General features: G+C 39.2%; 2 protein-coding genes across 3 annotated transcripts in view; one reads left to right on the forward strand and one right to left on the reverse strand.

Annotated features, from left to right (window-relative positions):
• IL15 (interleukin 15) overlaps positions 1–4145 on the reverse strand; it is a 93776-nt gene extending 89631 nt beyond the window's left edge. Inside the window, exon 1 of one of the 2 annotated variants that reach the window (XM_055550265.1) lies at positions 4000–4145. The gene's annotated coding sequence lies outside the window, so the exon portion shown is untranslated. Of the gene's footprint in view, positions 1–3487 lie in introns of both variants that reach the window. The other variant, XM_055550263.1, reaches the window with a different exon arrangement.
• LOC129630306 (uncharacterized) overlaps positions 3511–26476 on the forward strand; it is a 73412-nt gene continuing 50446 nt past the window's right edge. The window contains exons 1-2 of the mRNA XM_055550807.1: positions 3511–3741; positions 3870–4604. Coding sequence (XP_055406782.1) covers positions 3511–3741; positions 3870–4604 — 966 coding nt within the window. The remainder of the gene's footprint in view (positions 3742–3869; positions 4605–26476) is intronic.

The following is a 26476-nucleotide window of genomic DNA, read 5'->3' on the forward strand; positions in this document are numbered from 1 at the left end:
GCTCGCCGAGGAGTAAGGAGAGCAAACAAGTTGGAAAAATATATGGCTAAAGATCTAACTAAAATGTTCAATTAGAAAATAATTTGAAAATGTTAGCAGTCAGTGCTAAAAGTGTGCAAATGATACAGATGACGCTTGAATAACGCAGGGTTGGGGCTCCAACACTCCGCTCCATGGAAAATCTGCTGTAACTTACAGCAAGCCCTGGGTACCTCGGTTCCTTAGTGTCCATAGTTCTGCATCACAGAGTCAACCAGCCACGGATACTGTAGCACTGTGGTATTTACTGTCCAAAAAAGTCTCATATAAGTAGATCTCACAGTTTAAACTTCTGTCATTCAAGGGCCAATGTACTTCCTCTCCCAAAGTTGTGTTAGAAGGCGTATGAGCAGAAGAGCAGGTAAGGAGACTTCAGTGGTGCAGGTTTCATTGCCTACGTCACTGGGCTGGTATGTCACAAAGATCGTTAGAATCCCCACCCCCAACTTTACAGTCATCATATTTTCCTCTTCTGGGATCATTTTCAGTTTCAGTTCCTTTACTTAACCAAACACTTTCTGTCACTCTCCTTCAGCATTTGGAAAAGACGTGACTTAGAACATGGCCACCTAATAGGCATTCTGACTTTTTAAAATTCATTTTCATGTGGTCCATATACAGTCCTCTGCTCTTCCAAAAAATGACCTGCCGTGCACCATTAGATTTTCAGTGGGATAAAACACTGGAAAATATATGAGTACACATACTCTGCCTCCAGATATAGAATATGTACAAATACTACCATTGGATTGAGCTGAGATCAAAGAGCATTTTATTTCCTATTTCTGATTCTAGTACTGAATAACTTAAAAAAAGGGTAACATTCCCCGACATGCAGCAAGTTAGTAAATAATAACACATACAAAGTTGACCGCAGTTATTTTAATAAAATTCACGATTAATTAGGAGTAAATACTACTAGCAAAACTCACAAATGTTCTCTCAACTTTCCTATGGGATGTTTCCACCCAATCCATAAAATAGGATACCAGCCAGCATATAAACAATGTTCAACTCAATAGTCTCACGCAATAATCTGTAACCACTGGATCAATAAATATAAGAGCTAATATTGAGCTAAAGAAAGAAGCTGGCTTTTTGCCAACACTCAGACCAGAAATATTTTCTGAAAAGGAGACTTCCCATACAGTTGACCACACCCACCTCCCCTGTGTTATGTGAATGTCTTCTGAAGACTCCCTCAATCCCAGCCTTTCACTTGGATGAATGCTAGATACAGACATACATCAATCCACATTTGCCTACCATTTGTCAAGCTCTATCAGCAAAAACTATGTGAAATGGACAAATGTTTTCATTCAGGAACCATAAAAAGATTTTCTTCAAGAACCAAACTCATATAGACATCCATGTGATGTGACTACTATTTGTTCTTAAATGTAATCTTTAAATATATAATTAATAATGTTAGAATGAAAGTACCATATAAGTGTTACTATAAAACCAGTGTTCCATCATTATCTCACACTACATTGCAATGAAATCATGGCTGTCACTGTCAAATTGTGAGAAATATTTCTATGGAAATAATAGCCTTCATAAATACTGGTGTTTTTAAATCTCTACCACTTTCTCTCTCTGTGACTTTGGGAAAGTTATTTAATGACTCTATGGTTCAATTTCTCCAGTTATAAAATACAGTCCCTACTACCACAAAAGTTTATTATGATATTTAAAAAAAAAACTACACACATATTTAGAACAATGTCTGGGACATAATAAGAAGTCATCAAGTGTTAGCTATGATTCATATTATTTCCCATAGTTCAAGTTGTGGACCTGAAACAGGACTCTCTGCATTATCACTCTCTGCATTATCACTAACTAACCTGCAAAGGAACTGTTACATAATGAATAAAACTTAGTATACTCAATGGGAGACAGGAAGAAAGGGCAGTTTTGTAAGTTTTTAATGTTTTTCAAACTGTTTTGTGTTCAAGATCCATTTAAAAAGATCATTAGAGTTACTGCTATTTTCTTCAGAAAAAGTCCCTTTATTCACAGCCTTCCCGAAGTCCAGGTTTGATAAAACCTGAGATGGAGACCCTTTTAGGATTTAAAATTTTCAATTATCAAACTTTAGACCACTGCTTTCCCCCTTCCTCCAAAGAAATTTATAAACATGTATTTCACTGACAAACATTATGTCCTGAGATACAGCTGTTGACATTTACATATTAATTTCATGGATTAAAACAAAAAGCATCAAGTTGTTTTTCTTAAACCCACCTAGTAAGCTGTAGGAAAATTCCTAATTCCAGAAACTGTAGCTTTAAATCAGGTTCTGGAGTTTCCATTCCAAATCAGCAGAGAATGGTGAACATTCTGCCTACCACAAGTCCAGGCCAGCACCCAACCTAACCCCTCTGTCACCCTGTCCTAGAGCAGACAATCCTGCTGGAAAGGCCATTCTGAGTATGATCAAAACTCTGCAAGAAAACTGAGGAAGAAATACAAGGATGTGCCTTTTCTGCCTACCAGAACAAACCTTCACAATCTTCTAGACTTCTTAACTTTATTAAGCAAAATTTTAATTTTTTTCACCATTTTTTAACTCTAAAATGGCTATTGCTTTGTCATCAGTCCTTTCCTTTCTATATCTTTATGTTTCTCTCTTTGTATCTGCTCCCTCTTTATCTATCATGCTCTCTGCACTGCTTTCCAATAAAACGACAGGAGTTTAATGTATCTTGTACCTTGATGCATTATCATAGAACATCCACCTCTGCAGAGTAGGATGCTGTAACCACCTAGATCTCATCTGTTTATTCAGTCAAGTCAACTAAGCCGCTTTAAACACACTGACAAAATGAGACTGCCTATCAGTTACAAGGAGATGCCATCCCCAGTGTCATAACATCAGACAGTAGTTTTTAAAAACATCATGGGAATCGCTAGTGACAACCACTTTACTTCCAGTTTTGAAACTTCTGATTCACCCTATTTAAGAACCTATTATAAGCATCACTTAAAAATTAACCTTGCTTTACGTATACTTCGACGTTAAGAAACTTTTAAACGCATAGAAAATCAAGTTAAATTCAATACATTATAAGCTAAATTCAAATACATTGTATATGCTTGCAACATCTCAACAACACTTGGAAAAATTAACTGAATTTTCATTTAAAGCCCCTTTGAATAAGCAGTTCACAGCAATACAAGTCTCCTGCATTTCTTTGAAGTTTCTAGCACTGATTTTCCGGAAATAATATAAAGCCAGGCCTGACTGTCAAAAGGTAGCCATTCTATAAATTCCTCTTCCAAGGCAGATAAGTGTCCTGATCAAAAAAGAGGAGGGCAATTTGACTGACAAACATAGAGTCAGACGTGCAAGCTCACACAGGAGTTGGCACCGGTCGGCGAGTTGGCAACGGTCGGTGGGAGGTTTGGGAGGAGGGAGGGAAGAAGCGGGGAACTGCAGTACCTTACTTGAACTTTCTGAGCTGGATGAGGTGCAGAACTCAGCGCTCTGTGCGGCAGGACTTCTCTTTCTCCGAACCCCGCAGCTCGGCGCGGGCAGCCGGGTGCGCTTCCCTTGCTCTCCGCCTCCCGGCGCGGAGTAGGTGGAGCGCACGGCACCCCGCGGAAAGAGCAGAGCGCACCGCGGGGCCGCTGGGGACCCGCGCGGGAGCCACAAGTGGACTAGCAGTCTGTGCTCGGCTGGAAGCGGAGGATGGCGTGGAGAGCCCGCGACAGGAATAAAGGGTCAGAAGGGGAAAAACCTCTGCGCCTAGCGCCACCGAAAACCGAAGTCACGGTCAAGTGTTTCCCCCGTAAGAGGGCGGGGCGGCCCGGCTGGCAGCTAGTCGGCGGGGAGACGGGTGGGTCCGGCCAGTGCTGGGAGGGGACCGAGACGAAGGCTTTCGGGGAAAATTCCCTTGCCCTTTCCAGCCACCAGCACCTCCCCTCCCGAAGCGGAGAAGCCAAGCTCTGTACCTCCATCGACTCCGGGCTGCAGGGTCAGGGGCGGCAGGCAGTGCAGCGGGGCGGGCGCGGTCACCCGGCTCCCATCCCGGGCGTCGGGCCTCTGCGGCCACAAACAAATCAGCTGGGGTTTCCCTGGGCGCCTGGAACCCAAGGAGTCCCAACCCCCAACGAAAAGAAAAGTGAAAGAGAAGAGAGCGAGGAGGAACGGCCAAGATAAACACCCCCAGCGCAGGCTGGGGGAGGGGCGGGTGGCAGCAGCTCTTGGCCGGGTGCCCCAGGTGTCTTGGCTCCACGCCCCCTGGGAGGTGTACTCCAGTGCCAAGCCCGGGGGCGCAGAACCTGGAGGGCAGGGGGGAGGAAGGCAGGCTAGGCGCTCCTGCCCCGCCTCCTGGGACGTTGGCCGTGGCCTTGGCCTATCCCTCCCTCTTGGGACACATGCAGGGAAGGAGCGAGAAGGTGACCCGAAGTCCATCTGCGCATCCACGGGCCCATGGGACGCGAGGCTGTCTGAGCTGCGACTGAGACCTGGGCGCGGCGCAGGTCCAAGGCGTCTGCAAGAGAGGGAAAATGTGTTGAGTAGGGATGGGCGGCTGCCTCAGACCTTGACCCTCCCGGTAGGTAGACGGGAAGCTGAAGTTCTGCTAAAGAAACCATGGAAGGAAGACATCTGGGCGACTACTTTGTCCAAGGCAGTTGGCACGGAGAGTGAATGAACTTGAAGGGAGCCTGGCTGCCGGCCACTTTCCCAGTCTAGTGCATAGTCCAGTGTGACATATTACAATAGGACCATGTGAAATGTTGTTATTGTAGGGTGTTCCTGCTGAAAGAACCAAGTTCCTTGAGGCTAAGGTATTCTAATGCCTTAAAGCCTGCAGAAAAGGTTTCAGTTTTTTGGAGGCACTTTGGAGAATCTTGCACACATTGTGAATCACTGAAAATCCCTAAGGGAAGGGTGCTTCCCCAAATTTTTCAGAGTTATGTCATAGAAAAAATAAGGCTCCCCAGAGCTTGGTAAAGCATTTCACTAACTTTCTTTTGCATCACATAAACATGTTAAAAATAAAATAGAAACATATTAGAAGTGATTTAAATATTAAATGTACCTAAAGTTCCATATAAAATCACTTCACTTTTTATGAAAAGTTTGAGCTCTAGGTAGTCACTATCAACAAAATGAGATGAAAATGTAAATACTCTTTTACAACCATTCAAAATTTTACCATAGTTGGAAATTATATTTAAAGAAATAAAGCAATTATTCTTTTCTGTTTAAGACAATGTAATACTGATTTTTCCTATGATAATGCCAGTGATTTAAAATCCAATCAGACTTGTCCATGGCAAAGCTAAGTCCCCTACATACAAACTTTCAAGTTGTAAACTTTCAAAGATGCAAATGTGCGTTCACACATCCAGTCATATGAATTAGTTCATTTGTCTGGCATACATTGTCATGTATGTGCATTGTCTACAAGTGACTGTGCTTCTGTGCACTTTACTATACAGTACTATATAGAGTATAGTAGCTCAGTATATTTCAAGCTCAGAATCTCTGGAAGTAAGGTAAAAGTAACAGTGATGTAGTTGGTACTGATACATGCTACTGTACTTTTCAAGGTTCTGTACTATAAGATTTAAAATGTTTATTTTTTGCATGTGTTATGTACTATTTGAGTGAAAAGTGTTATAAACCTATTATGGTACAGTACTATATAACTGACTGTGTTAGTTGGGCACCTAGGCTAACTTTGTTGGACTTAAGGAATGTGCTCTCGGAATTCAACTCCGAGATTTTTGTATGCAGGGGACTAACTATACACTGAAGCTCTGATTTGCAGAACAAACATGCATCCTGAGATCAGGTGTGTACAGGATTGGTTTCTGTTACAATAGACATAGCAGCCCCAAAGGCAAAACATGTGTGTATGTGAATATGGAAATTAATGACGGAGAAGTGGATCTGTGTCTGCTCATCGACTTGAACTGCTCCAGTCTTTCTTGGCTCCTGCAAGATGAACTCCCATACGTCCTTCAGCCCCCCTACAGATGTTGTGTGATCTGCAGCTGATGGCTGAAGCAGTTGTCCAGATAGGAAGGCCCCTCTTTGGCTTCATTCAGCAACAACTAGCAGAAGTAAATATCACTGCCACCAGAGGTCAGGTCATTACATGCTGCACTTGGCTGCCTAAGAGCACTTTAGAAAAGTTACTCTTAGCTGGAGCTCACTAGCCTGGTGGCTCTGGCTGACCCCAGGGCTGAGAGACATCAGTGTCTGACAGCACACTTTTAATACGTGGCCGCCATGAATTTTCTGAGCTACTGGAGAAGTTTTCATGGTGCTGTGAAACTGATGGGAATTTTCTTCATGTAGCCAAACTGTAAAATACAATCAGTATAAATGGTCTCTGGATGTTGATTGAGCTTCTAATACATGTATAAACTCTAGAACAAGATGGACTGAATGAAATATGAAGCATTTAGTCAGGAGATAAAATAACACAAATGACAAGAAAGTTGAGGAACGGAATATTTCCTGCCCTATGGCTCAGTGGTAAAGAATCTGCCTGCCAACGCAGGAGACACATGGTAAGCAGGTTGATTCCTGGGTCAGGAAGACCCCCTGGAGTAGGAAATGGCAACCTACTCCAGTATTCTTGCCTGGAAAATTCCAGAGACAGAGAAACCTGGCATCTACAGTCAATGGGGTTGTAAAGAGTCGGACACAACTGAGCACACACACATGTGACGTCATCAGTGAACAAAGATGTCACAATCATCAGTGATTGCAACCCTCCAGTGCGAGCTGCTGAACCCTAAGGGCACTCAGGAAGGAGAAGAATACCTTCGAGCTAGCAGCCATGGGACTACAGCCACTCCCTATGGTGAGCCCTGAGGAGAGGAAGCTCAGGATGTGAAAAACACCAGAAACTGGCCCCAGATAGCTGAGATGCAAAAGAAAGAAATGATTTCCGTGAGCTCAGACTCTTGCATCTTCCCATACATAGAAAGCTCTAAGTTCCTTAACTAGGGCTATCTGGTTTTCTTTAATTAACAGCAATCATATGACGTTCAGACTACTGGCCCTTTGTTGCAAAACTTGTATATAACCTGGCTTCTCCCCTTGCCTCCTCAGCACAGTTCTCTCAGGGTCACTTGAGATGCTGTCTCCCAGGCTCAAAGGTCTAAAAATTCCCATTGAAAAAAAACATAACTCTTAGCTTTTAGGTTGTGAATATTTTTTAAATTGACAAATTGAAATTGAAACTGATGATGGCCGTAGGAGAGACTTTTTGCCTCCTCAGCACAGTTCTCTCAGGGTCACTTGAGATGCTGTCTCCCAGGCTCAAAGGTCTAAAAATTCCCATTGAAAAAAAACATAACTCTTAGCTTTTAGGTTGTGAATATTTTTTAAATTGACAAATTGAAATTGAAACTGATGATGGCCATAGGAGAGACTTTGCTCAACTACATACTTGCCTCCTGAGCATGTAGGTCAAATTTGTTTTCTCAATTACACACACAAATGTATATTTGAACTGGTTATATAAATGCATGCAATTCAATGAGGTTGGGTTTTCAGCATGTTTTTGTTGCAGTGCCTCAAAAAGAGAAATCTAAAGTATGCAACTTGTATTTTCAGTTGCCACAGGCTGTTTGGCAGGGTATTAAAAACTGCTCACACCAATGAACAAGTAAATCCCACTGTATAAATTAAAAGCAAAGGCCAAGATTGATCAGATTGCCTAAAGGTAACTAATAAAAGTACCATGTAGAAAGAAGTTAAAAATTAACTAAATCTCACAGAAGTGACAATAATAATCTTTCTTTGAATTAAAAAAATAATAAAATAATAATGGAATAAATTTTAATATCTGATTTTTCATTCAAAATACAATATTACCTAATTGGTTAGTCTTCTTTAAAATAAATGGCTAACGAATGTTTTCTGTAGCTTTGGTGACTACATCAAAGCAGTTGAAAGTTAGCTCATCTGACTTCGTGTTCAAAGTCCACGACTGTGACCTTATTTATGGTTCTCCTAAGGAGCAGATCACAGAACAAGAAAAAGCTGACCTTCTGGTCTATGTAAAACATAGACTGGGACCCCTCAAGGTGCCATTTTGGTTAAAACCTTACCTCGAGATTGCTTCCAGTCTTTTTGGTGGTCCTGACAACAAAGAGCAACATTCTTCCTCTTAAAGAAAGTTTTTAAGAGTTTCTTAAATTACTGCTTTCTCAGAGGTAGAGCAATACTAGCTTTGATTTCTGTAGTTCCTAGAAGTGTGCCTACTAAGACAAAAATTAGCTCATTAAATCCTCATGATAATGCTATGAAATATGAACAACTATTACCTCCATTTTACTGATGGAGAAACCAAGGCCACAAGAAATTTCACAATTTTCCTGCAATTCACATGCAGTTGGGTAGTCCCCCACAAGGATCTGATCTTGGGTGGTCTAGCTTGGGTCTACCCCTAACCCCTGCCACCTCTAAACTGACCCACCTTCCACGGCTTCTGAGAAAAGAAGCCTTTGCTCTCAGGCAGTATCTGACGGTTATATTTTATTTGCTCTAGAGTAATTTTAGCTGCCACCAGGGAGGAAACTCATCAGTTCCCTTCTGCTTCCTGATCTCCTTGTGTTTCTGTAATGAAACTGCCATGAAATTTGCAACTACTTTATGAAAAAGATTATTTGAATAAAATCACTGACAACAGGCTGGCAGAGCTCTGCTGCAGGTCATAAACAGAAGAACTAGTGGCTGATACCTTCTGGCAGATGCCCATTAAAGATAGTAATTTTGTTTGGACTGCAGAGTCAAAGCATGCCCGTGGCATAGAAGGAGAAAGGGCCCCTAGTGTCAAGCTGTAAATGAATTTAAAATAATTAAATAATGACATAATACTTAATATGATTAAAAGTATATAGTATCTTAAATGTTTTGTTATTTAGTAAGAAGGTGTTTAAATAGAACCAAGAGAAATTTAATGTGCTAATAATACTACTCTGAACAGTCTTTGAAGATTGATCTTATCAATTACAATCTAGTTCAAAATACATTAATTACCTTACTTAGGTTTATGAGAGTGTACTATAAATGTACACAATATAACTGGGTTTTTTGGCATTTATTTCAATGACTAATTATAAAAAGGGATTTCATTTTCATCACATATACTTGCTGAGGATGGAAAAGACACATTACTTGAGTTAGTCCTCTAATTTAAATGAAGCACTTTTTACAATATGTCACAATTTTAATGAAAGGATGTGAACCAGAGTCAACACCAGTAATATCTACATGAGCAAGTTAAACTGACATTGACTTTGATTTTGATCATATGGCTAGCAAATAGGCCCTATATAAATATTTGAGTTTATTTTTGTTAAAAAATAGTTTCATCTGTCATTTATTGGTTTTAAATTCTTGCTAAAATCAAAACTTTGAGAACATATAGATATGTGTGTACGTATGTATATAAATACTGCTGCTGCTGCTAAGTCACATCAGTCATGTCTGACTCTGTGCAACCCCGTAGATGGCAGCCCACCATGCTTCGCCATCCTGGGATTCTCCAGGCAAGAGCACTGGAGGGGTTGCCATTTCCTTCTCCAATGCATGAAAGTGAAAAGTGAAAGTGAAGTCGCTCAGTCGTGTCCAACTCTGAGCAACCCCATGGACTGCAGCCTACCAGGCTCCTCCGTCCATGGGAATTTCCAGGCAAGAGTACTGGACTGGATTCCCATTGCCTTCTCCATATATAAATACATATGTACACATATACATATGTATTGTACATATACATGTGTATGTATGCATTTAATACATACACAAAGAAGAGAAGTTAAAAGCAAGAGGGAAAAAACAGATATACCCAACTGAATGCAGAGATCCAGAGAATAGCGAGGAGAGATAAGAAGGTCTTCTTAAATGAACAATGTAAAGAAATAGAGGAAAACAATAGAATGGGAAAAATTAGAGATCTCTCCAAGAAAATTGGAGATCAAGGGAACATTTCATGCAAGGATGGGCACAATAAAGGTCATAAACAGTAAAGACCTAACAGAAGCAGAAGAGATTAAGAAGAGGTGGCAAGAATACCCAGAAGAAGTATTAAAAACAAAAGGCGGGGGGGGTCTTAATGACCTAGAAAGCTATGATGGTGTGGTCACGCACTGAGAGCCCAACATCCTGGAGTTTGAAGTCAAGTGGACCTTAGGCAGCATCACTATGAACAAAGCTAGTGAAGCTGATGGAATTCCAGCTGAGCTATTTCAAATCCTAAAATATGATGCTGTTAAAATGCTGCACTCAATATGCCAACCAATGTGGGAAACTCAGCAGTGGCCACAGAAATGGAAAAGGTCAGTTTTCATCCCAATACCAAAGAAGTACAATGCCAAAGAATGTTCAAACTACTGTATGATTACACTCACTTCACATGCTAGCAAAGTAATGCTCAAAATCCTTCAAGCTAGGCTTCAGCAGTACATGCACCAAAAACTTCCAGATGTACAACCTGAATTTAGAAAACGCAGAGGAACCAGAGATCAAATTGCCAACATTCATTGGATAATAGAGAAAGCAAGAGAATTCCAGAAAAAACATTTGCTTCATTGACTACGCTAAAGACTTTTACTGTGTGGATCACAACAAACTGTGGAAAAGTCTTAATGAGATGGGAATACCAGACCAGCTTACATGCTTCCTAAGAAACTTGTATGCAGGTCAAGATGCAATGGTTAGATCCAGAAATGGAACAATGGACTGGTTTCAAATTGGGAAAGGATTACATCAAGGCTGTATATTCACCTTGGTTATTTAACTTATATGCAGAGAATATCATAGGAAATGCCAGGCTGGATGAATCACAAGCTGAAGTCAAGATTACTGGGTGAAGTATCAACAACCTCAGAAATAGCACAAAGTGAAGAGGAACTAAACAGCCTCTTGATGAAGGTGAAAAAGCAGAGTGAAAAAGCTGGCTTAAAACTCAACCTTCATAGAACTAAGATCATGGCATCCAGTCCCATCACTTCATAGCAAATAGAAGGGGAAAAAATGGAAACAGTGCCAGACTTTATTTTCTTGGCTCCAAAATCACTGCAGACAGTACTGGAGTCATGAAATTAAAAGATGTTTGCTCCTTGGAAGAAAAGTTATGGTAAACCTAGACAGCATATTAAAAAGCAGAGACATCACTTTGCTGACAAAGGTCCATCTAGTCAAAGCCAGGGTTTTTCCAGTTGTCACGTACAAGTATGAGAGTTAGACTATAAAGAAAGCTGAGTGCCGAAGAATTGATGCTTTCGAACTATGGTGCTGGAGAAAACTCTTGAGAGTCCCTTGGACAGCAAGGAGATCAATCCAGTCATTCCTACAGGAAATCAACCCTGAATATTCATTGGAAGGAATGTTGCTAAAGCTGAAGCTCCAATACTTTGGCCACCTGATTCGAAGAGCCAACTCACTGGAAAAGACCCTGATGCTAAGAAAGATTGAGGGCAGGAAAAGGGGGTGAAAGAGGATGAGATGCTTGAATGGCATCATCGACTTAATGGACATGAGTTTGAGCAAACTCCAGGAGATAGTGAAAGGCAGGGAAGTCTGGCGTGCTGCAGTCCATGGAGTCGCAAATATCAGACACAACTGAGTGACTGAACAACAGCAATGACATCATTTGTGAAAATTAACACAAATGGTTCATAGCCCAAAATGGAAAAGATAAAAATATATAAACTTTCCAGAAGAAAGCATAAAAGAAAATGCTTTACAATCTAGACGTAGGTAAAGATTTCTTAGCAGACAAAAAGTACTATGAATGAAACGAAGTGAAATAATTGGATGTCATCAAATTATAAACTGTTTTTCTCCTTTTAAGGTCCACAATGACTACCAGTGTACTAAAGCTTCTAGGGACTCTTGCAATAGTCTGAAATAGCTTATTTCTCAAATTTATTGGTTAAAAACCATTTTGCAGTAGAACCCCAGTTAATGAGCAGAACTTGTTTTCCAGAAAACGCACTTGAAAAGTGCTATTGAGAGACATCACTTTCTCCTATAATAAACTCCATTATCAATGCTAATTGAGGGACAGGAGCCATAACAGCCAAATAACTATTTTCACCACCAGATATGCTCTGCATTTGATTCACTTACACTTTAGTGTGATGCTCTAAATGTTTAGGAGTTATATACATGCCTCTATGGCAATAAACATCTAGTATTTGTAATAATTGTACAACTTAATTGACTATTCACCTACTAATAGCCATTTACAACTTGATTTATTTTTGTTAAAATTTAAAAGTCCTCATATACAATTTGACTGGAGAATCTAAAATTTAAACTGAAGTCTAACTCACTCTGGTTAAAGGAGTCTAAGAAACATTATTGCCAGGAATGGCTTTAGTTGTACAAAATCTTAAAAAGGGAATTCCCTGGAAGTCCAGTGGTTAGGACTCAGCACTTTAGCTAAGGGGGCCTGGGTTTGACCTCCAAACCAGGAACTAAGATCCCAGATGCTGCCACTGCCCCCCAAAAGAAAAAAGCAGAAAGAAACCAGAAAGATGATTCACACTTTGTGAAATATGCAAGTAATGGCAGAGCTCAGAACAGATCCCTGAAGGTCATGAGACTTTGTCACCCCCAAATATGCTTCAGGCATAGGGATTATCTTGAGCTGGTTATTTATAAGAAACAGCATACATAGGGAAAGCTCTGAAAACCAAGTAGTTATCCTTTTCTAAGAGAACTCTATACATTTATAAGAGAAAGCTTGATTTTTAAGGGTGTCTTCATCTCTGTACCAAGAAGCGGATGAGAAAGAATTCTCTGGAAACACTTATGACTGGAGAAGGCAGGGACTTAAATCTGTATAAGCATCATACCCTTGTTTATTGTGCTTTTCCTGGTAACCTCCCATAACTGCACACCCCCATACCACACCACAACATCATTCTTTTGTCTTTAACTGGAGATGATATTTAAGGTGGTGGCTGGGCAATTTCAGAGAGTTACCTGGTTTTCTTGGGTATCTCCCATGTATATAGGAGGTGTACATTTTTTTTTTAATTTTATTTTTTAAACTTTACATAATTCTATTAGTTTTGCCAAATATCAAAATGAATCCGCCACAGGTATACATGTGTTCCCCATCCTGAACCCTCCCCCCTCCTCCCTCCCCATTCCATTCCTCTGGGTCGTCCCAGTGCACCAGCCCCAAGCATCCAGTATCATGCATCGAACCTGGACTGGCAACTCGTTTCATACATGATATTTTCAATGCCATTCTCCCAAATCTTCCCACCCTCTCCCTCTCTCTCAGAGTCCATAAGACTGTTCTATACATCAGTGTCTCTTTTGCTGTCTCGTACACAGGGTTATTGTTACCATCTTTCTAAATTCCATATATATGCGTTAGTATACTGTACTGGTGTTTTTCTTTCTGGCTTATTTCACTCTGTATAATAGGCTCCAGTTTCATCCACCTCATTAGAACTGATTCAAATGTATTCTTTTTAATGGCTGAGTAATACTCCATTGTGTATATGTACCACTGCTTTCTTATCCATTCATCTGCTGATGGACATCTAGGTTGCTTCCATGTCCTGGCTATTATAAACAGTGCTGCGATGAACATTGGGGTACACGTGTCTCTTTCCCTTCTGGTTTCCTCAGTGTGTATGCCCAGCAGTGGGATTGCTGGATCATAAGGCAGTTCTATTTCCAGTTTTTTAAGGAGTCTCCACACTGTTCTCCATAGTGGCTGTACTAGTTTGCATTCCCACCAACAGTGGAAGAGGGTTCCCTTTTCTCCACACCCTCTCCAGCATTTATTGCTTGTAGACTTTTGGATCACAGCCATTCTGACTGGTGTGAAATGGTACCTCATAGTGGTTTTGATTTGCATTTCTCTGATAATGAGTGATGTTGAGCATCTTTTCATGTGTCTGTTAGCCATCTGTATGTCTTCTTTGGAGAAATGTCTATTTAGTTCTTTGGCCCATTTTTTGATTGGGTCATTTATTTTTCTGGAGTTGAGCTGTAGGAGTTGCTACATTTTATTAAACTGCTGCTTATGGGTCTCAGCCAAGAACCTGGAGGGTTGAGGGAAAATTATCTTTCCTCCCCTACATGCCTTAAGAAGCAACAAGGCTATCACTAAAATTCCTCACCTATAGATCTTCAATTAAAGAGACAATCATGATGATTATATTCCGTAATGTCCCTAAGAAGAACTCATCAAAAACCTGCACTGGTTCAGTGTAAGAAAGTGTTGTCGATAAACACTGTGTTAATTAAATCATGGAAGTAACCCCTCTTATGCAGTTGAAACAGCAAAGTAAAATTTAGGTAGGTGTTATATAATACCTGGGCTTCCCAGGTGTCTCAGTGGTAAAGAATCTGCCTACCAATGCAGGAGACGCAAAGAGACGCAGGTTTGATCACCGGGTCTGGAAGATCCTCTGGAGAATGAAATGGAAACCCACTCCAGTATCCTTACCTGGAAAATCCCATGGACAGAGGAGCCTGGAGCGTTACTGTCCACAGGATCGCAAAGAGTCAGACATGACTTAGCATCTAAGCAGCAGCAGCAGCAATATAATACCTATTTGAATTCTTGTCTGATACAGCACACAGAAAATAAGATGTATTCCAAGAAACCATGTCATAGCTTACTATTTGATTGCAGAAACTCAAAAAAACATTGAATGAGCATTTCTTTGAAAAATGGCTTTCAAAAAGGAAGGTTTGGTATTTTTTGTTCTTTTTGAAACATGAATAAGAAATGAGGTTCTAGTGCAGGCAAAGTAAAATCTTATGTTTGTAAAATCAACTTTTATGCTCAAACATAGTGAACACAGAAGTGTTGGGAATAATTATGCATAGTATTTAAAGGTACTTTCATCTCTACATGAATAAATAATGATGGTATGTAAATTGTGTTAGAAGTCTTGCTGCTACATTTGCTGGTCTTACCCCTCAGATACAAATCTTTCCTTTAAAATCCACATTGGTTTGCATTTATACCTAAGTGCTTCCCTGGTGGCTCAGTGGTCAAGAATCTGCCTACAATGTAGGAAACCTGGGTTCTATCCCTAGGTGGGGAAGATCCTCTGGAGAAAGAAATGGGAACCCACTCCAGTATTCTTGCCTGGAGAATCCCATAGACAAAAGAGCCTAGCGGGCTACAGTCCATGGGGTCGCAGAAAGTCGGACATAGCTGAGAGACTAACATACCTAAGTTTACTGTGCTAAATCTAAATCTGAATATTCAAAATCAGCTTTGATAGACCTAACACTAATGTTATCAAACCAGTCTTTCATGAGCATTTATTTATTGCTAACTCTGCGCTCAGAATCTACTACATGCCACAGATTATACAGAAGTTATATAAGGTATAGTTCTTCCTTTCCAAAAGGAAAATACATGACCTAATTGCTACCATTGAGAATTTTACAATATGTTGTGGTTGATTTTTGTATGTTGGCATAACCACAATTGAAGTAATATCACAATGTCATTTCAATTGACTAGCTTTTATCCCCCCTGTGATAGTTTACTGAGAATTTTGATGTCAGGTGTATGCTAATTCTTATGCGCTCAAAAGGGGAGAGAAAAGCAAACCAGTAATTGAAGGCTTAAAGTCTGATCTATTTAAGCAACTATCATTAGTCATACAAATTTATCTCCCAGATGTCCATTCACTGAGATTAGATGTTGTGATGTCAGCATGATATCATATAGAGAATATTGAATTTTTAAGCTCTATAATGTGAGTTTTAAATCTGTTTAATCTAGTTTTAAATCCGTCTGGCCAAAGTAGACACTATTCATTTAGAAACTGAAAATCTAAGATAAAGTTGTCTAGGATCTCACAGAAATTAAGTGGTAAATCCAATATTTGAACCAATCTCTATTAGCAAAGCTTCACTTCTCTGATAGAAGAAGCACCTTCTGGGGCTTCCCTGACAGCTTAGTTTGTAAAGAATCCACCTGCAATGCAGGAGACCTGAGTTTGATTCCTGAGTCAGGAAGATTTTCTGGAGAAGAGATAGGCTACCCACTCCAGTATTCGTGGGCTTCCTTTGTGGCTTAGGTGGTAAAGAATCTGCCTGCAATGTGGGAGACCTGGGTTTGATCCCTGGGTTGGGAAGATCCCCTGGAGAAGGGAAAGGCTACCCACACCAGTATTCTGGCCTGGAGAAGTCCAGCGACTGCATGGTCCGTGGGGTCTCAAAGAGTTGGAAATGACTGAGCAACTTCCACTTTCACCTCTAACATACTGCAAGCTAGTTGAGTATTGGCCCAAGAATGATTAACAATTGCTATGTTACTCACTACCTACCCTATGTTAGCTATACCCTTGCAGCTTAATATGCATGATTAAAAAAAAAATATTTGTTTATGTATTTGGCTATGCTACATCTTAGCTGAAGCACTTGGAATCTTTAGTTGTGGCATGTAGGCTCTAGTTCTCTGACCAGGGGTTGAATCCCAGCCTCCTGCCATGGGAGCTCAGGGTCTTAGGTACTTTAATCCTAAAACTAAAGTCAACAAGATAGAGATTATTAGCTCCAGTTTACATATGGTAAAACTGGGTTTCAAAGAGATTAATGTGCCAAAGGTCATATAGCTGGAGAAATATATAAAGTTCCATTTCCTTAATTCCAACTATGTTTCAATAAAACACACACAGATTTACATACACTTGGCGATTGAATCCAAAACCACCATAGGCAAAAGAAAACTAGCCAATTAAAAATAAATAAATAAAATGATCTTGTGATATTACTTCAAATTAATTGTGAAAACAGCATTATTTTCCGGGAACCTATGGAGCTTCCAGCTTTGTCACAGAGCCATCTGATCTTGTTGTATAGTCTGAATTCAATAGTCTTCTATATGTGGAGGAAAAAAAATCACATCTACAACAGAGTTGCAACAAAATGTCTCAAAATAAGCAATAAAATATTCATTTTTATTGGGTATCTTTTTGAGTTAACAGAGAGAGAAGTAGATGATAAAGTGTTATTTTGATGTGCAAAGTTAAAAAAAAAAGGTCAAACACCATTTTTATAATACAGGACAGCGATCAGGTTCCTTAAGGTAATTGCCTGTAAAAAGCAGATACTAACTTCTCAGGCCAGTATTTTTAAAAGTCTCCCATTAACTGATCTACTGAGTTCCATCTCTCTTTATAGTTTTGTACAATTACAAAACTAAAGAACACACCAGTTTTGTTGCCTCCTACTCCTATCCCTTCAAGTGTGTGCTTCTATAGCTCTTTTTCTGGTTAATACTTGACACAGTAAGCCAAACCTTTTCTCACAGGCTGCCTCAAGAGCGCTCCCTGTCAAGGAGCTTTCCATATTAACTTCAATTCACATTAAATATTCCTTTGCACTTGAGCAAACTTGTGTGTGGATTTCACGTTTGCTCCCATAATGGCTGGTGGTCAGCTTCATAATGATTATTAGCCTCTCAAAAATCAGATAAATAAATGTCTTAGAGTTGGGACAGATTGAAGAGCACACAGGTGTTGTTTGTTTAATAATCCCTGCCTTGTGCTGCTAGTTTGGGGATTAGAGATGCATGTCTTCCACATGCCAGAGTGTAACTTTACACTAGGGAGCATGGGCAGAGGGAGGGAGAGAGAGACCTACCTGGGCTCAAATACCAGATTCACCATGTCATTTCTGTATGATCCTGGACAAGTCCATTTTTATCTACAGTTTCACTTACAAAACAAGCATATCATATATATGATATGACAAGCATATCATACTTTCCAAGCTGTATGAAAATTAACTCCAGATAATTTACATGATAAAGTTTTCATTTGCATCAACAAGTTGAGGTCAGGCTGTCCCAAGGAGAGGCCTGCTGTTGGGTTGTCAGGAGCCCCATCATAATAAATTCAGCAAACTTAATATGGTCCAGACTTTTGTTGTGGCTTAGTCGGTAAGAATTCGCCTGCAATGAGGGAGACCTGGGTTCAATCCTTGGGTTGGGAAGATCCTCAGGAGGAGGGCATAGCAACTCACTCCAGTGTTCTTGCCTGGAGAATCCCCATGGGCAGAGGAGCCTGCTGGGCTATAGTCAGTCCATGGGGTCACAAAGAGTCAGACACAACCAAGTGACTAGGCACAGACTTCCGTTACATAATTTGATGCTTAATAGCCTTCAGATCTTAGGATTTTATAATATCACGCACCCCGATTCTCAATAGCCCAATGAAATAACCATGCTATCTTATCAAGACACTTTTCCCTAGAGAGGGCCTGAACCGACAGCAGCAACAGGTCCTCCCTTTACTCTGCTTCTACCACCCAGAGACCTTCCCTCATTAACACTTTATTCCTTTCTGATGGTATGATGGAATCAAATATAGCCAGGTCTGGAAGTGATTCATTTTTCTCTCCTCTTCTTCCTTCTCCTCCCATCCCCACTCTCTCCTCCCTTCTCCTCTCTCCACCCACATCCTACCTCCTATTTGACTTGAATATAGAAATACATAATATATACATAATACCTGAAGAAGGACATAAAATCACCTGTAATCTTACCATTAAAAGCTAAGAAATGTTAAGCAAAGCACCAGTCTTTTCCTTTAACGTGATCATACTGTATATAGAGGATCTTTTAAAATTTTATTTTCGAATTATATTCTTCAGAGTATAAAAATAATGCATACCTTTTGCACCTAACATGTTTACATTCCATGTCATTTGACATCTTTCAAAACCCAAGTTTAATGAAGTAGTACAATGCTTTAATCATTCTTTAGTTGGACATAGAAACATCGCAATTTTGCAATGTTAATAATTAACATTATAGTGCACTTGTGCGTGCTACATCGCTTCAGTCGTGTCCGACTCTTTGGAACCCTAGAGACTGTAGCCTGTCAGGCTCCTCTGTCCTAGGGATTCTCCAGGTAAGAACACTGGAATGGGTTGTCATGCAGTCCTCCAGGGGATCTTCCCAACCCAGGGACTGAACCTACATCTCTTATGTCTCCTGCATGGGCAGGCAGGTTCTTTACCACTAGTGCCCCCTGGGAAGCCCTAACATTTTAGTAATCAGCTTTAAACACACATATTTTGCATGCTTCTGGTTATGTTTAGCACAGAATCCTAGCTCTAACTCTAAAGTTAAAGCCTTTAACTTTAAAACACTGATTTTTTTTTCAGATATTTATCTGTCATGAGCACAGAGGCACCCATTTCTCTGCACAGATATTCAGATATACAAAAATACAAAATATTTTTGTTTGTTCAGACATACAAAACATTATAATTAGTTGAATCAGAAAGTTTTTTTACAATTAATAATCTTCATATAATCATAAATCTGTACTCTTTCCAAAACTATATTTCTTAACACTTATATCACTACTTATTGAATTGGTGACAATTCCAGAATCATTTTAAATAAATACAGGTGACTTGCTTCATTATTTTATTGGAATAATTTTAGTATCTTAACGTTAAGTATAATTTGCCTGATATTTTTAAAAAGTCTTTGTTATACAAATGAAGTAAGTATATTCTTATTTAATAAGTAATTTTATTATAGATGAAAGTGAAGTGAAAGTCGCTGTTGTGTCTAACTCTTTGTGACCCAATGGACTTTACAGTCTATGGAATTCTCCAGGACAGAATCATGGAGTGGGTTGCCATGCCCTCCTCCATAGGATCTTCACAACCCAGGGTTCAAACCCAGGTCTCCCACATTGCTGGTGGATTCTTTACCATCTGAGCCACCAGGGAAAACTTTTACTATAGATAGAGGCATTTTAAAGTTATTAAATGTTTTTAGGGTACAACTGATATTATCTTGTGGTGGAGAAGGCAATGGCACCCTACTCCAGAACTCTTGCCTGGAAAATCCCATGGATGGAGGAGCCTGGAAGGCTGCAGTCCATGGGGTTGCTGAGGGTTGGACACGACTGAGCGACTTCACTTTGCCTTTTCACTTTCATGCATTGGAGAAGGAAATGGCAACCCACTCCAGTGTTCTTGCCTGGAGAATCCCAGGGACGGGGAACCCTGGTGGGCTGCCGTCTATGGGGTTGCACGGAGTCAGACACGACTGAAGTGACTTAGCAGCAGCAGCAGATATTACCTTGTAATTGAACTTTGGTTTATGTGAATGATAAGTTACATTTTCTCCTTTGACATATTTAAATGATATGTAAAATGTATCTTAAGATTAAACTATACTTGCAACTTTTATTTCTTTGCAATTCTGCTGAGTTCAATAGTTATTCAATTGATTTTAGAGATATGCATTCACACTCATAGATTATACTGGTGTTCTTACTCATTTTCTCTTTTAATCTATAGGATATATTTATGTACATGTATATTTAATTTTTCTGTACTATATTATTTGGAATATTAATTTTTAATATTGTTTTAGCCTCATTGATTTTTAAAAATTTTTCATTGAAGTATATTAATTTTTGCTGTATAGCAAAGTGATTCACTTATACATATATATATTCATTTTTATATGCTTTTCCATCAGAGGTTATTAGAAGATATTTAGTATAGCTCCCTGTGCTATACAGTAGGACTTTGTTGTTTATCCATTCTATTTTAAATAGTTTGTATCTACTAATCCCAAACTGCTGCTCCATCCCACCCACATCCCCTCTCTCCCTTGGCAACCACAAGTCTGTTTTCTGTGTCTTAGCCTCACTGATGTTTTATCTGTCATGAGTAAAAAAATAACTCTTCTCAAAGCAAGTTAACTTGAATTTTCAGTGTTTTGATAATATTGAAAAAAAAATTAAGGTTCAAACATGTGAATGAGAAAAACCCAGGTTCAAATTCCAAGTCTGTGATTTTTAGCACAGAGCTTCTTTGAAGCCCAATCTCCTCTTGTGTGGGGCTTCTCTGGTGGCTCAGATAGTCAAGAATCCGCCTGCATTGTGAGAGACCTGGGTCGGGAAGATTCCCCTGGAGGAGGGCATGGCAACCCACTCCAGTATTCTTGCCTAGAGAATCCCCATGGTCAGAGGAGCCTGGAGGGCTAGTCCATTGGGTTGCAAAAAGTCAGACACGACTGAGCAACTAAGCACACACTCCTCTTTTGTGAAGAGGGAGATCACGCTAAGCTCAGATGTTAGCATTCAGGAAAGGTTCTGACATGCCTGTGATCCCACAGCCTAGTAGAGGAGGTGCCCAGCAAGCCTGGTGTCAATGTTCCTACCATCTGCTTTCCTCCTCATCACCACTATATTTTCTTTAGTTGTCTACTTCTATTCTTCATCATCTCCTTCACCTTTTTTATTCTTTATTTTAAGACAACTTTGAAATTTGCCTTCAGTGCACTGATGAAAATTTTCTGCATCAGTGTTTTAACAGGGCCATTCTGCTATTGCCTTTGTATTATCTTTCCATCCACCTCCCTTTTATTCCCAGCTTATTTTTGCACAGCATCCACTTGTCTCCTCAGCGTGTTCTTTATATATGGCAGATATTCATATTTCTTAGGAATGACAACTTCTTGAATCCTGTTTAGACAAGCTAAACAGTTGTGTAAAAGTTTCTTTTGCTTCCTCTCATAAATCACTTTTCCCAGAAATTTAATTTTCCTGAATTTTCAGGATAATATATTCCTCTTCTTTTATGCTACTGTTTTTTTTTTTCCACTAGAGGGACCATATGATGCTTTTCATCAATTTTTAACACTATTGAACACTTGGTACATAAAAGAACATGTGCAGCATAATAATAGAGTTAGCAACATAACACAATAATAAAGTAACAATATAACAAAACAGTAATATTGCCAGGACTGGTGAAGTGTCCTGGAAACCCTCTCCAGTTACCTCCCTTTGGGCCCCAGTTTTTAATACATCTCAGACCTTTTACCTAGCATCTTTTTCCTTCTTGAAGTATATCCTTCAGATGTTCTTTCAGTGAGAATTTGTTGTGGTTGAGTGCTTAGTACATTAAAATGTCTAATTTGGCTTTCTTTGAAAGGTGTCTTTTGTTGTATATGATCCCAGGTTGAAAGAAACTTCCAGCATCTTGAAAATTTTATTCCAATGCCTTCTGGCTCCTGTTGAGAAGTCAAATGTTAATCTAGTCGCCATTCCTTTGTTCATAATCCATCTCTTCTCTCTGTTTTTCTAAAAAATTGCTATATTACTTGTTGCTCTGCAGTTTTTCTGCTTTTGTACCTACAAGTGAGAATATATTCTATTTGGGATTTGTTGGTATTCCTCAAATGAATTCATTAGGACTCATGAAATTCTTATTATTCATTACCTATTTAAATATCCCTTCTGTTTAATGTAGTATTTTTTCAAAGCTTTGATTAGATACATTGTTCAACTCATTCATTCTCTCTTCCATGTCTCTTAATCTCTCTTTTGTACTTTTCCATCATTTTGTGGGTACCAATTATATGATTTCTTAATTAATATCTTCTGGCTTCATTAATTCTCTCTTAAGGTATTATTCTGTAAACTTAGCTTTCATTTCAAAGACTGTATTTTTTCATTTCTAAAAGTTCAATTTTGCTTTTTCTCAGCTATGCTTGCTGGTTTTGATAGATGCAGAGTTGTACTGTTATTTTTGCTTCTGTGTTGTCCCATGGTAGATGTGGGGAGAGAGGGAGGGAAAAATCTCCCTTTAGAAGACCAATGAGAAAGCAGAGGTAGAGGAAAATGCACAAAAAAATACACAGATAAATTCTTTAAGATTTTAGAGTGTCTTAGATTTCTCTCAGGATACTGTTGTTTTTCCTTTGGGTGCCTAGTTGCTCTCTTTTTCCGGGCTCTCATGCCAGTGACTTCACGCCAAGAACACGTGTTTATCCTGGTCCATTACTATTGTTTTCCAGGTTTCTGTGCTTATGTGCTTTCACACGGGCCTACAAGTGTCTCCTGTCTTCTCTGTTTGGGGTGATCCCTTCACTATAAATTCACAGTTCCTGCCCTCCAGGATCAACAGAAGCTGCTACTGAGCTGCTGACCGGCTCTGGGCCAGCACTTTGTGGTCACCGTTTAGAGTCTATGAAGTCAGAGTTTATAGGAACAGTTCTTTTGGTAAATGTATGTCTCACAGCTGCAAAGACTGTCAAACATGATTAATAACCTTCTCTTGCAGTCAGATCTGAAACTTACCTAGTAATTATGATTTGACTGAAACTCTTAAACTCTCAACTGTTCAGCCAGAGCACAACTATCACAAATGATTTGCAAACTGATAAAAATGCAAAAAGCCAGTATAACCAGTTTTCTCTCTGACTCCTGAATGTGTATCTGTAATATTGGTGTAGGTTGACTCTCTCTGTCTCTCATGCCCTCCCTCTCCACATTCTGCTCTGCTTTTCTGAAAGCAGAAAATTTTGTTATAAAATGCCTTCATTTTCAAGACTTTTTCAGAATTTCCTTGATCTTGTAGGGTTGCTGGAAACCACTGACCTCATAAGAAGATCTTAACATGGTCAGTGTGTTCTGCATTGCTCAGGCTGAAAGAGAAATGCCAGGATGGTTCTGCTCAGTTAGTTCCACCTCAGTCAGGAGGAGAGATTTCTTTTCATACCTTCATCACCACATAAGACATTTCTACACCTAGAGGGGTATACAAGAGCCTAGGATTGCTGCAAAGCAAGTGGGACACAGTCAGTTTTTCTAATGATTTTTATTTTTTTTAAATGGATATTAAGTTGTGAGATTATAACTATTTATTCATTTTTTTGGACCTAGTGACTTACAAAAGGATCTGTAAGTTACTTCTTTCGGTCCAGGGGTGACACAGAAAAATTACTGAAACACTAAGACCACCATGACTGAAAAAAATTGGGGAACCTCTGATCTAGCCCAATATTCTATCTAATACATGAGGCAGATTCTGCACATATTCACAGACTTACAGATGAGATATACCTATAGCAAAGACAGAAATAAACAGACTTACAGATGAGATATACCTATAACAAAGACAGAAATAAACAGACTTACGGATAAGATATATCTATAACAAAGACAGAAATAAACCATAACATATAAAAAAGAAAATGATGTAGTGACTAAACTACTCCCAAATCATGCTTTAGTTTAAAAACTACCAAGCACAGCATGTATCAAAGACTTCATGGCTTCTTAAATTTACCCTGCCCATATCTGCTCAATTCAGGACTAGGCCATTTTACTTTTCTGCTCACATCAAGAAAAATCTCCCATTTGTTTTGATCTCCTATTTTGTTCCAAAGTCCGTAACAAACAAGTTTTGGGAAGTCCACGGAGATGAGAAACACATATAAAAACTATTGTAGATTTCCTTTTATGTGCAAGTTAATAACAGCATACATTATTGTCATTCTTGTTGTGCATGCAGTCTCTAAGGGCTTATTCATTCATTCAACAAATTTTTCTTGAGTGCACACCAGATAATCATTATATTAAGCTATTGTCAAGTGTTCCATAATGACAGACATTTTATTTAGCATAGATGTTAATCATACTGAATCTTGTTCTTTAAAAAAAGCATATTTTAAGTGAATTAAAAAATAAAATTTTATTTTTCTTCATTTAACTCATGGGTCAAGCTGTCTTTAAAAATCAAATGACTGGTAGTTTACAGATCAAATTAGAATTATATTTTGTTGAATATTTAATAAATGAATATTTGGCTGTAGAAATACTCAAAGTGAAAGTGAAGTTGCTCAGTCGTGTTCAACTCTTTGTGACCCCATGGACTATAGCCTACCAGGTTCTTCTGTCCAAGGGATTTTCCAGGCAAGAATACTGGAGTGGGTTGCAATTTCCTTCTCCAGGAGATCTTCCCAACCCAGGGATTGAACCCGGGTCTGCCTCATTGTAGGCAGAGGCTTTACCATCTGAGCCACCAGATCAGATCAGATCAGATCAGTCACTCAGTCGTGTCCGACTCTTTGCGACCCCATGAATCGCAGCACGCCAGGCCTCCCTGTCCATCACCAACTCCCGGAGTTCACTCAGACTCATGTCCATCGAGTCAGTGATGCCATCCAGCCATCTCATCCTCTGTCGTCCCCTTCTCCTCCTGCCCTCAATCCCTCCCAGCATCAGAGTCTTTTCCAATGACTCAACTCTTCGCATGAGGTGACCAAAGTACTGGAGTTTCAGCTTCAGCATCATTCCTTCCAAAGAAATCCCAGGGCTGATCTCCTTCAGAATGGACTGGTTGGATCTCCTTGCAGTCCAAGGGACTCTCAAGAGTCTTCTCCAACACCACAGTTCAAAAGCATCAATTCTTCAGTGCTCATCCTTCTTCACAGTCCAACTCTCACATCCATACATGACCACAGGAAAAACCATAGCCTTGACTAGACGAACCGTATAGAAGAAAATGTGTAAGTCCAATTTAGTAAACTTCCTCACCTTTTAACATCCAAATCCCATTTTCTGCCTCAGAAGTCACCCTTGCCTACACTGTGGGGTGTATCTTTCCATTATTCTAGGCATTTTAAGACACACAGCATGGGATCATATTATAATACATACATACATATATATATATATAGCTTCTCTGGTGGCTCAGCAGTAAAGAATCTGCCTGCAATGTAGGAGATGAGGGTTTGCTCCCTAGGTTGGGAAGATCCTCTCCAGGAGGGCATGGCAACCCACTCCAGTATTCTTGCCTGGAAAATTCCATAGACAGAGGAGCCTGGCAGCGTACTGTCCCTAAGTTCGCAAAGAGTCAGACACGAGAAGCGACTGAACACACACATGCACATATATACATATATATAATTCTACTCTCTATGGTCATTTGCTTATTTTTGCTCATTTATAACTTCTGAATGTATACATACATATATATAACTTATTTATTTTCCCAAGTTTTATTGAGTTATATTGACATAAACATTGTAGTAATTGAAGATACACAATATAATTATTTGATATATTATGACATGTATTGTTAAATGATCACTGTAATAAATTAACATTCATCACCTCACAGTTATAAATACATACATATATATATATGTATGTATGTATGTATATACACACACACACATCTTTTTAATGAATTCAGTTTTCCATGGTTGGATTTACCATAATTTAGCCAATTTCCTAACTGTGATTTTTACTGATATTACAATGATGTCTTATAGAGTATCTTCATTTATATATCTTTGTGCACATATGTGAGTGATTTTGTTGAATATATTCCTAAAAGCAAAGTTCTTTGAGACAAAATATATGCATATTTGAAATCTTGATCAATACAACCAAATCGCCTTACAAAGTGGCTATAACCACTTGTATTAATATTATCAATGGTACAGCAGAATGCTACTTTCCCTGTAAAGATTTATGGAGAAACATTTACAGTTTTATTTGTGGTCCAAACATTGTGACTGTTCAATCAATAATAGAAAACTATTTTTTAGATTTAATGTCCAATATTATTAACAGAATTACCCGATTACACATATTTATACATTTTTTTCTCAGTCAACAGCCAATT

This window comes from Bubalus kerabau, chromosome 16 (genome assembly GCF_029407905.1).
Source record: "Bubalus kerabau isolate K-KA32 ecotype Philippines breed swamp buffalo chromosome 16, PCC_UOA_SB_1v2, whole genome shotgun sequence".
NCBI lineage: Eukaryota > Metazoa > Chordata > Mammalia > Artiodactyla > Bovidae > Bubalus > Bubalus kerabau.